The 16,301-nt window shown below is 39.3% G+C and overlaps 1 protein-coding gene across 4 annotated transcripts in view; it reads right to left on the bottom strand.

Annotated features, from left to right (window-relative positions):
• epha3 (eph receptor A3) overlaps positions 1-11,442 on the bottom strand; it is a 150,133-nt gene extending 138,691 nt beyond the window's left edge. For 2 of the 4 annotated variants that reach the window (XM_084725379.1, XM_084725377.1), the window contains exons 1-2: positions 11,035-11,442; positions 501-565 (exon numbers count right to left, since the gene is read on the bottom strand). In XM_084725379.1, the coding sequence (XP_084581505.1) occupies positions 501-565; positions 11,035-11,128 (159 nt within the window). In that variant the 5' untranslated portion in view covers positions 11,129-11,442. The remainder of the gene's footprint in view (positions 1-500; positions 566-11,034) is intronic. The other 2 variants (XM_084725378.1, XM_084725376.1) reach the window with 1 other exon arrangement.
• Between the last annotated feature and the right edge of the window lie 4,859 nt (positions 11,443-16,301).

Here is a 16,301-nt window from a genome sequence, read left to right as displayed (position 1 = left end):
ATTAGGAACACATGGACTGTCAAGTGAAATCACAACAATGGAATTACAATGTTTACATGCAACAGCAGTAAAATCTCTGTTGTTGATGTGATATTTAGTACAAAGGGGGGTAAGATTATGGACATTGTTGTGTGGATGCCTTTGTGCCTGCAACCTAAAATCCTTTAATGCCTTAATCTTTCTTTAAACACCAGGACATACACGCAATACATTTTCCCTTAAGCATCTTGACCATATGGCGAACTCTGAATGCTTAACCCTTAACCTACGAGACGAAGAATGGACAAAAAAAAATCGTCTTTAGAAAGAAAAGTGGGTTAATCTGCACTTGGCTCATTGGGTCAACATCACATAGTGAGAACCACAGGAGTTTGAAAATCCTGATTTCATGTGGTGAAGGCCTGAATCCCACATCCAGTTCATGTCGGTGGATCTGCCTCCCAAAATGTAAGCACACTCAGACATGATGTGGGTAAACATAAGAGATAGAGGATACTCACCCCATGCGATGGGTAGGAAATCCATCCCAACTCCCCTTGGCTTGCTTTAGAGTCTAACAGGTTGACTGTGGTGGGGAAGAGAAAGAAAGAGGGAAAACAAAGAGAACATATGAGTGTCTAGTCCTTGTTAGCCCCAATTAGCCTTCATCTAATCCCAGAGGAGGGATCACCAACTCTGAGCACTGATCATGACTCTATTTACTCAGCTGCCACACACGCACACACACACGCATGCACACACACATACACGCCACACATATCCTATGGTAACCGACAGCAAGGGCCGGCTTTCTTGTCGTGCTGTGTGAAGCATCAAAGCAGAGGTTGGCTGGGCTAACCGGCCACAACACAGACACCCGAGAGAGATACTGAGCTAAAATAGAGCCAGCTTTTCAGTCTCATGCTTTTGACCGATTTGACCTGCATTTTACCTGGCAACACACACACACACACACACCACGGTGACGTCGGACTGTCACCAGGTAAAGCAAAATGGCATCAAATCTAAATTCATATCCAGTCACCGGTTTCAGAGGTGGTCAGAAATTGCGATTGGCCACACTGAAAACAAAATACAAATCCAGTTATAATGAATGCAAATACAATTTGGTGTGCATCCTGCCAAGAATTCAAATCCAGGATGCGGAGAGGGACATCCATGTCTAATAGATGGAATATGACGGAGGACAAGTAAGACAGGGAGCTCAGTTGGCGTGACGGTGCAAGTTAAGGCTTTGGGTAAAATGGTGAACAGTGTAGTGTAGCCGAAGTAGCAGCCATGTCAACATGGAGCAATTTTAGAGTCACGACCCACTGGTAATTGCACTTCTATTGCCCACCTCTTCTTTCCAAAATCAGAAGTAGGGGAGGCCGGGGAGTGATGTAACATCAGGTTAGTTGTTACACTGTCAGCTCACAGACGAATTGGCAAGTTTCTGTGAGCAAGATTGTGGATTTTAGAAAGTAAAATTTTCTTTTGCCTACCGTTCATTGTACTGTAGAAACTTAAGACGGGACTTATCCAATCGAATATCAGTACTGGGGGCTGATATTGATGTCTCACATTCCTGTACCGATCCAATTTCAAAGTCCTATGTTGTTATCATTTGAAATGTATGCAGTACACAGCAAAATACAGCTGGAGTGAGCAAATGTACTACTCACCTCGCTCACGGTTAAAACTGTAAAATGATAATTACCTACATAAAAATAATATTTAAAAAATAGCAACATGGACACTAAACAAGGTTTCCAGATAGTGAAACCAAACATCAACATCAACTGATACAGAACTTTTCACCACTAAACTTGAAGTTTAGTTTTAGCCTCATGCAACCTTACTCCTTCTACTACAACTACCACTACTACTACTACTACTACTAATAATAATAATAATAAACCTGTGTTGGTGTTGTATCAGTATCAACAGACATCCAAATTCAGGTATCAGATCAGAACAGAAAAAAGTGGATTGATGCGTCGCTGGAAACAACAGCTACCTTCAAGCGCCCACATGCTAAATCAGTTAGCCACTCAATGGCTGCTTGGGGTGAGGATTGTTCTAACGGTTCATAAAAATAGTGAGAATTTCTGCTTTGTGTGCATGGAACGCTTTGCAAACTCAAGGCAAAAAGAAGTGCGGGTCACGTCTGTACGTTGTCAGTTCTGGGCCTAGACATCCTGCACCCGAGGTGAAAGTGATTGAACCCGTGTGTGCACATTCAGGAAAACAGTCAACACACATTTATTATTCACTTTATTCAAAACTATTCTTTACTGTTCATAAAGTGAAATTACCTCTCATAGTTATATCTATCCCCAGATAGTGTTACAGCTCACCCAAGTAGTGGAACAACACAACTGACATCTTTGTATTTCTTATTAACTTACATAATCTGTGATTGTGTGGGAGACATTCAGCTGAGTTTTATTTGAGAAACATGGGTAGCACGTATCAAAGTTTGAGAGAATGAGCATGAACAACTACTGAAGCTCAAACAAAAAGTGTTACTAGCATCCCCGGTCTCCCCTACATGTGTTAGCCAAACTGACTCACATTCACGATCCTCCTCAAGCACAGAAAAATGGGCTACAACATTTTCTATTCTTAGTCTATACACATGGCTGCAGTGTAAATGATTGATTGAATGATGTCATTGAATACACGGTCAGTACGGATCATGACTTACGGAGTGAGGAATGTGGAAGCAGCCTGATGCTCCACGGATGTCACCACTATAACCAAACTGCCTTTTTGCAATCAGCACCAGATTTTTTTTTCAGGGTCAGTGAAGAAGCAGCAAAAATAAAGTTAATTGTCATGTTTAATCTAAAGCTGCAACGTCTATAAAATGTCAGAAAATAGGGGAAATTGTCCATCCCAGTCAGTCTAACGCCCAAAGATATTCAGTTTAATATCTTAATAAATAAATTCCTCCAAAAAGCAGGATTTTCTGCCATTGTTGCATGAAAAATTACTTCAGTGATTAACCAATTAGTAGAATAATGCCTGGGTGGACAAGTCATTTGCCAGATTTACTTTCCCAACACAGTATTTTACCTGCCCGGGGCAAGAAGGCAATCCTTATTGTATTGTTGTTTTTGAGTTTAGTTTTGATTCCTGCAGACTAATATGATGCTTTATTGTAGTGAGAGTAAGGAGCAACTGCAGTGTGAAGAAGAAACAAAAAGATAAATCTAGTGGGCTGAAGTGTGACAAATGTTGTTACAACCGTGGTGAACAAGACTCTAATCTGTGCACATTTCAAGGAAGGTGTTCACTTTTTTTTTTTTTACTTTTTTTGAAATTATTGAGGCAAAAAAATGATTTTACTTCCTAAAACTTCTTTTTTCAAAGCCTCTTTTTGTTTGAACATATTTTAAATTAATCCAAAATAATTTGTTTATGTTTGCTGTTCACATTTTGACTCACTGACAAATGAAAAATACACATGAATTTACATGTTGGGTGAACTACATGAAAAAATTAGATGATAAATGATTAGCTAATGGAAAAAGAACAAAGGAGCTGTGCTGCTCCGATGGTCTCTTCCTTTAAGTTTGAACATGAAGCCTCTCTCTCATCCTGCTGAGAGCAAATCAGTCCACAGCTCAACACACACACAAGCGTACACACACTTACCCAAGCGAGTGCACACACACACAACAAAGTGAAGCAGCAGTGCAGTCAGGCCCTGCAGCTGTAACTCTATTCACTGTGAAAATATGAGGAATACAATCTCCCTGTATTCTCCCATTCAAAGCTCCAGTAAGCGAGAGTGTACACATCGTCAGCGACAGTCAGACAGAGTCTTTGCGGGTCAGGAAGGACTGCTGTGGCACTGTGAAAACTATTTTAGTCAAGCAAAATTTACCCCCGACAAGCAGCGCGAATGAAATTTGCAGAGAAATGTGATTTTGCCACTCCGAGAACTAATTGTTGTTTCACACTAGAAGAAAGGTTGAGATGGAAATCATCATTTTCTCCAGGCGAGTCTGATAACTATCAGCCGGTGTGGCAAAAAACAAAAAAAACAAAAAAAAGCCTGAAACGGAAGCGGAGAAAGGAAGACGCACACTGAGGGAGACTTATTATCGCACTCCAGGCTCAAAAAGCTACTAAATTGAGGCTCACCTGAGCTGCAGCCATGCTAAGCCACTCAGCCAGTTGAGTGGCAGTAGACACATTCCTATTAGAGTCTAATGAAGCTATCTGTTCATGTCAGATAATAGCAGCTCAGCATCCAGGGCCATTGCTTCCAATTTACATTTCTCAACGAGCCGAGCCCACCACTCCAATTGAGCCGAGCGGGGGAATTTGAGAGCAGAAAATTAGACGGCTCTCATATCGCGGGAGGAAAAAGCCCCCTCCAGCTGCACTTGGCTGGGGAAATCAGCACCCAAACACGCACACGCATTCACATATGCATGCATAAACACACACAGTGCGCATGAAAAACACAAAAATGCACCCCATCCAACAAAACTAGAGGAGTAAACACACATCTTTGCACTAAAATGTACCAAATAGGTGAACACGTTCTAAATAAAAGCGTTTACAAACATGCACGCACCCACATATACTGTACGCACACACTCTTTCAGACGCTCACCAAAGCATGCACATACCCTTGCGCATGCGCACTCCAGCAGGCACAAAAAAAAGAGCATACACAAACATTTGCTGACAGTCTTTCTTACTCTCGCTCTCTCTCACACACACACACACACACACACACACTCAGTTAGCAAGCTAGCGTCAGCCAAGCATATAGCCCCTGCCCCATCAGGGAGTGCCTCTAAACGGGAACTAGGAGTATTAATAGCAAACTGAGCCAGCCTGTCTGGGAGGGAGCAAAACATCACAGAGGTAGAAACAGGTGAATCGATATATAACGCGCACAAAGGCCACCATCACACACTCAAACATGTCAACCTGACGAAACGGAAGTAGAAGAAGACCCACGCTGTCATGATGAAATGTTGGGAATAGAAGCATTTGTATTTATTTATTTATTTTTGTTATTGTTGTTTTGTTCTTCTTTTTTATTTTATTTTATTTTTGTAGGGTATTTTGTATCATCAGTCGGTAACTCAAATGAGCAATCTTGCAAATACAATTTTAATGCTACAGTTGTCATGAAACATTAAAGAGACAGTGCACCCCGAAATCACAAATATAGATTTTTCCTCTGGTCTGTGGTGCTGTTTCTCCCTTTAAATTGCGCCGGTGTGAGTTTCCGAGTTTTGGAAATATCGGCCGTAGAGATTTCTACCGTCTCTTGAATATATATCACGACCCAGACGCTCAAGATAATCCACAGACCTTCTTTCATGTAGGAACTACTTTCTTATACTGTAGAAAGAAAGTAGTTCCTACATGAAACTGCTCATGAAAAGGGTCATGATCTCTGGAAACAGATTGCTGTTGAGTTTTTCAGATAATCTCTATTTCGTATTGGTCAGTGCAAGTCCACATACACATGTCACAACGTGCAAATCAGGTTCAGTATCCGGACGTCTCACTACATCCCTTCTTGGTTGAAATTTGAACACCCGGCCAGGAGAATTTGGACGTCTGTGGATGTTTCTGTTGTCACGATGCTAGAATTTCTAATTTCGATATCTTGCTACTGTTTTCGATACCACGGGAAAAAAAACTTACTCAATAATGAGGGCATAAAATTTTGGATTTTTATTTAAAAAATGGATATAACAAGGCTGCATGACAAGAGATATTCAACCAGAGCAAATGAGATGTGTGACAAGAAGAAGATGGCATGGAGTAAACAAAAGGAGGCGGGACTATATGGACACTGCAGCGGCGTCTCAGAGAAGAAAGAACAAGGTAGTGCAGCTAGTACTGAGTTAAGATACTGAAAGAAATGAGTACTGAAAAGCATTTCAAATATTCAGTATTGATATCTACTCTAGTGGACGTGCAAGACAGGTGCAGGAAATCGACATGATCATTAATTAAATATTTTTATTTATGATTAAACAAATAAATAACATGTATCATTTATTAAGTATACATTTATTGAGAAAGCAGATGACAGAGTTTTATGTGCTAAATTTGGGCGAACCCTCCTGTGTGGGACGTTCAGAAGACACAATATATAGATGTCATAAAAACTTTCACTCTGGCTCCTCAGGGGACATCTTTTCAACTGAGACGAGATGTTCAAAAGACATCTTTTGCTCAGTGGGAAGTGCCGTCTACTCCCACCATGTTCGAGAAAAGGCAGACATCGCTACAGCTGATATCTCCAAAACTCGGCAACTCACGCCAAAACTATCTAGATGGAAAAACAGCACTACAGGTAAGAGTAAAACCACAAATGTTTGATTTTGGGGTGAACTGTCTCTTTAACTCTCTTTTTTTCCCCACTTGCTAGTGACCTTGTATCTCCTGGCATCGCATATGTTGAAATATTAACACGAAACATCAGAGCAAAGATCTGCAGGCTTCCTATTTTGATGTCTATGTTCTCTTACTTTAACAGCCGCCATTCAACAGTCCCTCACTTCCAGTAAAATATGATGAAGGAAACCTGATTCACAGCAGATGTACTCGGAAATCTAATCCTCAGACAGAGACACAAATTAAAATGTTGGATGAGTGAGGAGAAGAAGCTGTCAGTCAGGGACAGAATCAACACATGGCTTGATCAGCAAAGCGGAGACCCTCCCATCTGGACTGAAAGTCACTTTGTTCGGAAAAGAATGAGAATGGAACAGAACTGAAAAGTTGCATGCACATGTTGTTTGAATATTTCCCATCTGATAGCGAACAAAGTGTAGGAGGGCTTTGTCTTTGCAGCCTGGCTCTGTGCATGTGAAGGTTGGCAGGCCGCAGTGCAGGCAAAGCGAGGCGACTTGTGTCTGTGTTAAAGGGTGAAGTGTTCACCTCCCATTATGAATTATTCAAGTGCAGAGTCGCTCTGTCTGATGTTGCTGCTGCCTGCCCAACCCCTCTGCCCCCATTCCTCCTTCTTTTCTTTCTTTCTTTCTTTCTTTTTCTTTTCTTTCTTTTTCTTCTATTCTTAAACCTCATACCTTATACTTATATGCTTTATATACACACACACACATAGACTTAAACTCACATGAAGGCATGAAGCACTCCTGAGCACACACTGTATAATCTTATATCTCTACACTCACTGTCAGAAACACTCACATACACATGCACAAAACCTTATGTTTCTATCTAACTCTGAACTCTGGAGCCTGAAACACATGCTGTCAAATTGAAGATGCCACTCTCCATCTTCACCTCTTGGTCAACACACACATATAAATATAGGCCTGCAGTGTGTAAAGAGAAAGAGGGAGGGGGTTATTTTTAAAGGAGGGGGATGTGTAAGCACATTTCCAGCACCTCTGAAAGGTACCATCGCTCACAAACGCCCGTCCGTCCCAGCGGGACTGCAGCGCCGGGCTCTCCGGGCCAAGCCTCCCCACCGCCGGCTAAAAATACCCGAGGCCTCCCGACGCCCCGCAGCGGGCCAACATCACACCACGCTAACCACGCAAGGGGACACACACTGCACCACAGAAAAAGCAACTCACAACTTTGTTATTATTATTATTATTTTTACATTTTCGATTGAATAATGGCGACAAATACTTTTTAAAGAAAGTCAAATATCTGCCTGAAGTTAAAATGACTCAGCGCCCCTGGTATTCTCTGTATTTCCCTCAACTTTTCCAAAAAGTTTTATACAAGAACTTAACGACTTATGAGCCACACAGTAAAAGTTTTTTCTTAAAAAAAAAAATAAAATGTTGGCCGAGGCACAGCGCCGAGATGGAACATTAGATTACAATAAATATAAATAGACTTCTGCTTTCCTTATAAATGAGCAGGAAAATAATAAAATAATAACAGTTTTCCATCATTCCATTCACAAATGAGGCTTGTTTTCCGTGAAAAATATATTTTTCTTATTATGTAAATGCTTGTTACATGAGTCCACAAGTTGGCAGAGCAGGCCCTTAATTAATTTCCTAATTTACTAATTATAGCTCTAATTTAAGCTTCAGAAATAAATCGACGAATTGACAGCAGATCACTTTGTGACCGCTGATTTTAAAGTTTACAAACAGAAATCTCTGGAAAAGCTTTTTTTAATAATCTGCTGCGCGCTGGCAGCCTCGATTTGATCAGCAGCAGACTGTCGGCATTAAAATAAAGACCTGTGTAACTTTATTTACCCTCCACTCCCTTCAGTAAAACGACTTGAGTTAAAAAGAAAGGGAAAAAAGACGTGCTGAGTGATTGTGTTTATTGTGTTTAATTAAATCATGAAAAACAGGACGTTTAGTGACTTTTACAAACCAATAAGTTAATCAGTCCCACATACGGTTCTCTCGGATCGTCAAAGTCACTGTTACTTTATTACATCAGAAAAAAATGTGAGTTCATAACTTCGTGTTGGTTTTATCTGCTTCGTCTCCTCATTTTATTTCTACTTTATTAAGCAAAAACACATGACAGGAGCTGCTCCTTTTGAAACTGGAGCAAACACAGGTTTATCAATCAGAACCGTTAAACCTTTGAACCGGACGACAGAAACAGCTGTCTGCTGTTCAAAGTTGACCTGTTATTGGGTTATATTTGAGGTATAATAAAATCTGTATGAATTTCTACACAATAAACAGACGGAGCGGCTCGATACTGACACTCTCTGGTAGATTTATGCTCTGGGAAGGTGAATTAAACTGGCTAATTTGTTTTTTTGGAAACTTTTTATCTAGTTCTACTAACTATTAAACCAGTTGCAGGATTTATCCCTCTTTCTTTTTTTTTCTCTTTTTATTTCTATTGAACACTTTTAATGTCCCCCTCCCTCTCTGACACACACACACACACACACACAGAGAGAGAGAGAGAGAAACACACATACACTTAGCCTACCAGTAGACTTTTGTATATTTTGTCAATGTGGTGTGTATTTGATGTGGTTTTGTTTCTTTTCTCAGTGTTGGGGTCGCTGAGAGTAATTATCTATCAGCTTTAAATGCCAATACACTTAGTTCCATCTGGACAGTTATAAAACTCACTAAAAAAAATAAAAGTTTCTCAGGTCAAAAACAGATTTACAGATTCAGAAAAGATGCTCAGTAGCCCCAGCTGACCTTCACACAGTCACCCTCTGATTTTCTTTCTTTATTTTTTGCTGAATTGCACATTTTTAGTCCACACAAGTTTTATGAATAAAAGCTTTTGGTCTCTTTTGTATTAACAACTAAACAGAGAGCAGACACTGCGATCTTTGCCTGACTCGAGACGTGGCGCACAAGAGGACAAAACTGTAAACAAGGTAATTTTGAATATTGTATAAACAGCATAAATTCAACAAACATTTTCGTTCAGAAGACGAAAAAAAAAAATTAGGTTGTATAAACTGTGTTTGACAAAGTATTAGTTTCAGCAGTTTGGTTATTGGTGATTTCAGCAGAGTGAATTCTAAATTAACTCCAACTGAAACAACATAATCGATGGTTAATGTGGCTTAGGCCTCTTCTCTTCTGGAAAACTTTCCATTCAGAATATTTCCATTAAATCGGGACTGATCTTTTGACGTGGCAAAACTTTTCAAACTCGTCCTTAAAGCACCAGGATGAGTTATTAGGCCCACTCTCCTCCTTCTTACGGTTGTTATAATGGGCGGCAGAAGGCTTGGCAACATGCTTTGTGCTTTTACTTCACTCGTCTGTCTCTAAACTTTGAATTAGAGTAGATAACACCAGCTTAAGGCTCATTCCGACTCATTTAATTACTTGATTGGCATTAAGTTGTAAATCACTCAGAGATGTTGATCTTCCTCATTAATTCACGTAAGAAACCACTTCAGAATTAGAGAACTGTCGTTGTATTCGTGCGTACATGGCTTTTGATTCATTCGTTATATTTTTGACAGATAATAACACCACTTGTGATCCACGTCTCGTCGCACAGTGTGACCCAAATCTTCACCCAAACGTGTTTCCCCCCCTGTGGGCAGTTTTAACCTTAACTCAGCTGCTCCTTCAGCACGCGTGTGCCTTTTCCTTTTCACTTTGACCCCGCTGCAAAACGCTCTGACCGCGACAAGCGTCGACTGCAGGGCATAACAGCTGTATTTTTTTAAAGGCTTTCTCAATAAGAAAGTTGAGCAAATCTACAAGTAAACAAGAGGAGACGCTTTCACTTGTTTCTAGCGCAGTTTTTACGCGTTTGGAAGAGGAGACTCTGCTCGTTCTGCCGGGGATCAAAACATCGCCACATGCGTATAATCACTGACGAATTGAGGGATACATGCAGTGGAAATCAGTGAAATTAAGTCGCCTGCACCTTCGTTATTTTACACTTGTTTAACGAACCGTAGGATTTAAATATAACGTGAAGCAGTCGTTACATGACTTCATGAAACGGACAGATTACAGACCTCCACAGTCGCCTCCAAGTCAACTGTTTTGGATGTATTGAGGTCAGAACCATAAAAACACACATCCGCGTTTTTACGCACTCTGCGCCGGGGCTCATCTTCTATTTATTGCCTTTAAATCGGTCTGTGTGCGACTGGAGAGCCGAACTGGGGCGTCTACCCCAAACGGATCCTTGGATAAAACAGATCAGCACGAACCTCTCATGGAAACACGGACATCGGAGTTTCTTTACGTGTCTTCGGCTGCGTATTAACTCTGCTATGATGGGCGCTCTGGGAGCCGCTGTCTCGCCATCGTTCACTTCATTCATCCCCATTTAAACAACTATTAACCGCCCCGCTCGCCAGATTAACCGAAATGAGGCTGCCGCGTCTCCTTCGGCTCTACTTTCAAGTTTATTGGGTAATTATTGTCTGTGGGTGATCTGATCCCGGCTCTCCGCGCTCCTCAGTGCCACCTCCACGTTGTCCTTGTTGTTGTTGTCATAATTTGGACAGTACAAGTCCGCGGTGTGCGCACGACGTGTGCCGTAGCGCACACGCACACATACACACACGCAAACGCACACATGTCCGCAGACAGACTGAGAGTTCCTTACCTTCATTGGGAGGGTAGATGATGGGGAACGCAGGAAGGACGCAGGACAATAAAAGAGGTAAAATGAAAAGGAGTGATCGCGGATTGCAATCCATGGCGGCGGATCAGAGGTACAGAACTCCATGAAGCCACTGACTGATCTGAGAGCGTCTCCTCTCTCCACTCAGCTCTCTCCCTCTCTCCTCCTGCTCCGGCTCCCCCCTCGGCTCGAGCAGTTTTCCGCTGGGTCCTACAGAGTCTGACAGACAGACAGCAAAAAAAAAAGCGCACATGCACTAAGTTCACCACAGGTCAGTTTAGATCCTTTACCGCGGACGTCTTCTCCACGTCAATGACAGAGAGTCAGCAGATTTTTACAGCCAGAGCAAAACTGCGATTTGATTCACCCAAGACGGAGAGAAAGAAAAATATAAGAAAAAAAAAAATCTATCTGGTAACTGATATCATGTTCCTGTGACCTACTACTGTTTCACATTTACCAAATATCACATCACTTACAGTATTTATTGGCTTTTTTCTCTTAAAAAGTTAGACGAATAAAACATTTGGTTTGATTATGAACAGAAAATATGTATGACGTATCTATTAGTGATGCACGATATGGATTTTTTTCAGCTGATACCACTAACTGATACCTACCGATAATTTCACATTTTTGTATTTTAAAAATAAGTTCATATGACCTTTAGTTTAGACAGCCTCAGATGCAGACTGATTATCTGATATTCCACAACTCTGACTGAACCAAATCAGTCAACAGTCTTCAAATGAGTCTTCAAATGATCGCTTATTTTTTCTAGTAAAGTTAATTTTAAGAACTTTACAAATATACCTTGTCTTGTATGGAGAAATCTGCCTCAGAATTCAAATTAAATGCTTCAACAATGACAACTGATCAAGTCAGATATTAGCTGATATGTGTCAACTAATATGCACAGATATGGATACAGAACAATAAAGCTGGACAGATGGATTTACCAGCCCCAGATATTTATTGTGGATCCCTAAATATCTAAATACAATATGTAATATATCAAGCAGAACTGGACCAATAGTGGATTTTTGGGGCTGTTGCTGATATAAGGGGGAAAAAAAATCCAATATCTAGGCCTACATATCAGCCGATATTCTTTATTTAAATATATAAAATCCACAATGATATCAGGGCACTGAAACAGTAAACTTTAACTTGTATTTTTAATAATTACAAAATAAGTATAAAATAAAAAACACAAATAGAACAACTTTAATGAAGAAAAATGATCAAATCTACATGTAATGCTGCCTATAAAACCAAAAAAGAAAGAATGAAAACAATTTGCATTATATTCTGCAAAGAAGAAATATCGAACAACACATATGCCGAGGCAGATATAGACCGCTGTAGCTGTTCTAGGCCAATACAGGGCCAATAACATCAGCCGACCAAAAATATCAGCCAGTCGGTATATCGGTCAGGTTCTAATATGAAGGCCTACAAATCTGCAGCCTAACATTGTGACCGATTGTCCCAACAGAGTATCACTTAGGCTTAATTTGGCCCAATTATAGTGACAGCAGCTCAATCCAGGATTTACAGGCCTCTATTAGAACAACTGAGTGTAAATCAAATGTAGTTAACAGCCAATAAGAGTTTCTTTTTAAAACAAGCCTGCAGGACAGTCAATATGAACCTCATGTTTTTAATAAAACAACCAAACGCGGCCTGTAATTTTGAATCATACTTGGGGAACATCTTGGTTTTAATTCTGACTGCGGCGTAACCATTATTGCCCTCTTGCCTAACATCAAAAAACTGGAACAGCCAGCAGGATCCTGTCATTTTTAATGCGGACTCTGAAACAGTCGAGGGGGGGAGACACACATCCTTTGACCTTATTTTGGAACAAAACAGAAACCAGTTGGTTTATTTATTTTGTCAAGAGGAAAGTGATTCAGATCACATGAGTTTTTTAAATGGACACAAGGAGAATGAATGCATTTGAAAACAATTATTTTTTAGTCATATTACTGTGGCTGTTATGCCTTAGCAAAATCCTAAACTTAAGTCATGATAAAACTCACTTATATGTTTAATATAATTTACATTTATGTGTAATTTTTAATATTTAACTAACAGTCTAATTATGGATAAAACACATCATTAATGTTTATTCCTACTTTTTCCATGATGGAGATTTATTCATGATTGTTTGGAGTGACGTATCTTGTGCTTATATTTGGGTCAACTTTGTGCATTTTTCTGTTCGGGCCATTAGGGGCCCCTGACACCACTATACTTGATCCACACTGAAAGGCTGGGGTGGCGGTGTAACGTCAGGGCCCTCGCTGAGACGCCAGCTGTTGCGGTGGGGGGTTGGAGGCTGGGGTTTGGGGAAGGCATCTGACGTATGGGAAACGTTAAGGCACACACACGAGCCAGCAACACTTTTACACTGGGATTTTTTTTTTTTTTACTGTTACAAAATTCAAATTACTTCACGAGTTCCTGAACGTGATTTATAAAAGCCCGCTGTGGGTTCCAGCAGAATGTCTCACTCAGATGTAAAAGAAATTCCTCTTCCGTCACAAAAGGACAAAATGTTTTCTGTGATGAAAACTTTTTTACTGAGCAGAATTATTTCTGGGATTTTTCCAAATGTGAAAAAAAAAGGGAGGGTGACGCCAAAAGTCACAGTGGCACCTAGTTTAACTAATGCTAATGTTATGCTCCCACTGAGTGAACTTAATGAACTTTTTTTTTTTTTAGTAGAATGATTATACAACCATTAGCACACAGTAGAAAACAGCGCTAAATTGGTGGAAATGTGCCCGAGCCTATTTGCAAATGACGTGCTGCATTTTGACAAATGGCTAAACACGTGGAGCATCACTTTCACAGGCTGCTGCGTCTTCAGGAAGAAAAATCTTTTCCCTTCTTAAATTTTATTATTTTTCTTACTCAGTACATTATGATGCTGGTAGTGTGTTCAAAAGCCCTTTAAAAACAAACTAGAGCATTTTATTTTTTTTTACATATCATTTAATGCAGATATTTTCTTTATAACAAATGACTTAACGGCAAACTCAGAGCGAGAGAGATTTATTATTTTCAGGTTGTCAGTGGATGCAGTGAAGAATGATGCCAGGAGGTCTCTGGCCACATTATTAAGTGGCTGTGGCATGTGGATTTACAGCAGGCTTTAGACGCGCCAGCCTTCGTCATACATCATCTTCTACATCCCACTAATTCACTTATTACACTCTGAAAGAGATGAATACAAGAGGCTCCTCCACGGCTAACAATCAATTCAAAGGCTGCTCGTTCTGGGCTCACGGTTTGCACATATCAGGATGTAGCATCAATGGAGAACTTTCTGATAAACATCTGCATTCATTTTCACTCATGTACTCATAGAAAACTGTCAGAATTATAAAATATGCTGGATTTAAAGAGCACACATCCCTCCAAACTATATTTGAAAACACTTTTGTCCGTAATCCAAGCTGTATTTTGAAGGACCCGTCACACATTCTGCATTCTGAGTATGAATTATTACCTTGAGGTAGAGGATATGGAGCCAGCACATGAAACTGCAACTTCCTCAAGACTTCTTTTCCTCAAAAGTCCAATACACCAGAGGTTCTCAAGTCTCTTCTCGTCTCAGTCAAGGACCAGACAGGACAAGACAGAAAATATACCAGGGACACTCTCGTGTGTTAATTTGATGCACACTTCTATTTAGTTATGATAAAGGACAACACAAGAGAAATGTGTTAGACAGATGTAAAGAGAGACAGTTTCCAACATTCATCACTGACTGGAAGGAATATTTATGTATTATTAAGAGTTATAGTTTGTTAGATAAAATGTAATCTATGAATTATTTTAGATTTACAAATTAAAATGTTAATCATTCACCATCATGATTCTGTTAAACCTTTTCTAAAATAAATAAATAAATAAAAATTTTCATCCATGATAATTGACAGTGAACGAACGACCCCCTGGCAGAGTGCCACAGACCCCCGGACAAAGTGTTCTATGCATTATAAAGTATTATTTTATTAAAATAATTTTTTAAATGACCACATATTCATGTTTTTATCTCACAGGACTTGTGCAGTAGTTTATTTTTTAATTATTCCACTTTTTGTTCTATTGTATTTCATACGTTTTTCATGTGTATTGTTTCATGTATGCATTTATTATTATGTTTTGGTATGTAAGTATGTCCTTGTGTCCCACTTTATTGTAATGTTTTGTATTTATTTGTTTGTACTCTGTTTTCTACTGTGACTTTATACTGCACTGCTATGAGCAGCATATTTTCCTAAACCAAACTTCCCCTCAGAGACAATACATTTTTATCTCATCTTATCGTTACTATAATGAATTTTTTTTTTTTGTTGTTGATTTTGGAGGCCCCTGTGGACAAAAGTGGTAGTGTTTCCACCGTAACAGCCACAAAATATGACGCCAAAAATAAATTTATCTAAATAAAAATCTCATCCTGCCTCTTTTTTACTGGCCTATACTGCTCGCTGTAACTTTGCCTGAGAAAATGTGATCACAGACTTGTTTCATCTGATTTCATGGAGAACCCGACCCAATGGCAGACATTAAGAATAACTGCAGAGATAAAGCCAATAGCCAATCTTTTGCAGCTGGTCTCGTTTGCTTATGTAGGTCATAAAGAGGCATTAGTCTTCATCTGAGACTGTTTCATTACCAGTTAAAAACTTCTTGTAGTAGCTTTAAGTTGGAGAAGAAAGCAAGTATTCAGCTTTTATGAGCTTAAGTTATTCTTAATTTGAATAATACTAAATTTACATTTATGTGCACTTTTCTTACAAGAACTGCAGCTGAAATTGCTTTAAAAAAAAAGTAGCAAGTTAGCATTTAAATGAATGTTGACAACAGAAAAGTTGAAAATTAAAATATTTGCATGGTACAGTAAAAAAATCAACAAATGATTACAACCAGTTTCAATAAATATCAATGAATATTATTATATTCTATAAATATAAATGAACTTCATACTGACAGTTAAACATAATTGGTGTTTGTATATCTTTATATCTTTAATTCACAGGGCTTGTGAAATATTTTATCTTTTTAACAGTATTTTAACAGTATTTTACTTTTTTTTTCTATCCTACTTTGTACATTTTTCATATGGTCAAACATAATTATTATTGTGCTTTGGTGTACAAATTGTGCACTACTTTATGATAGTATATATATAAAAAAGCAAGCTTTCAAGAATTATGACCTTAAGTTATTCT

The sequence above is a fragment of the Lutjanus erythropterus genome, chromosome 8 (genome assembly GCF_056507025.1).
Source record: "Lutjanus erythropterus isolate fLutEry1 chromosome 8, fLutEry1.hap2, whole genome shotgun sequence".
In the NCBI taxonomy this organism is placed as follows: Eukaryota; Metazoa; Chordata; class Actinopteri; order Lutjaniformes; family Lutjanidae; genus Lutjanus; species Lutjanus erythropterus.
The sequence above is the reverse complement of the archived record's forward strand: the minus strand, read 5'-3'. Positions and strand labels throughout refer to the sequence as shown.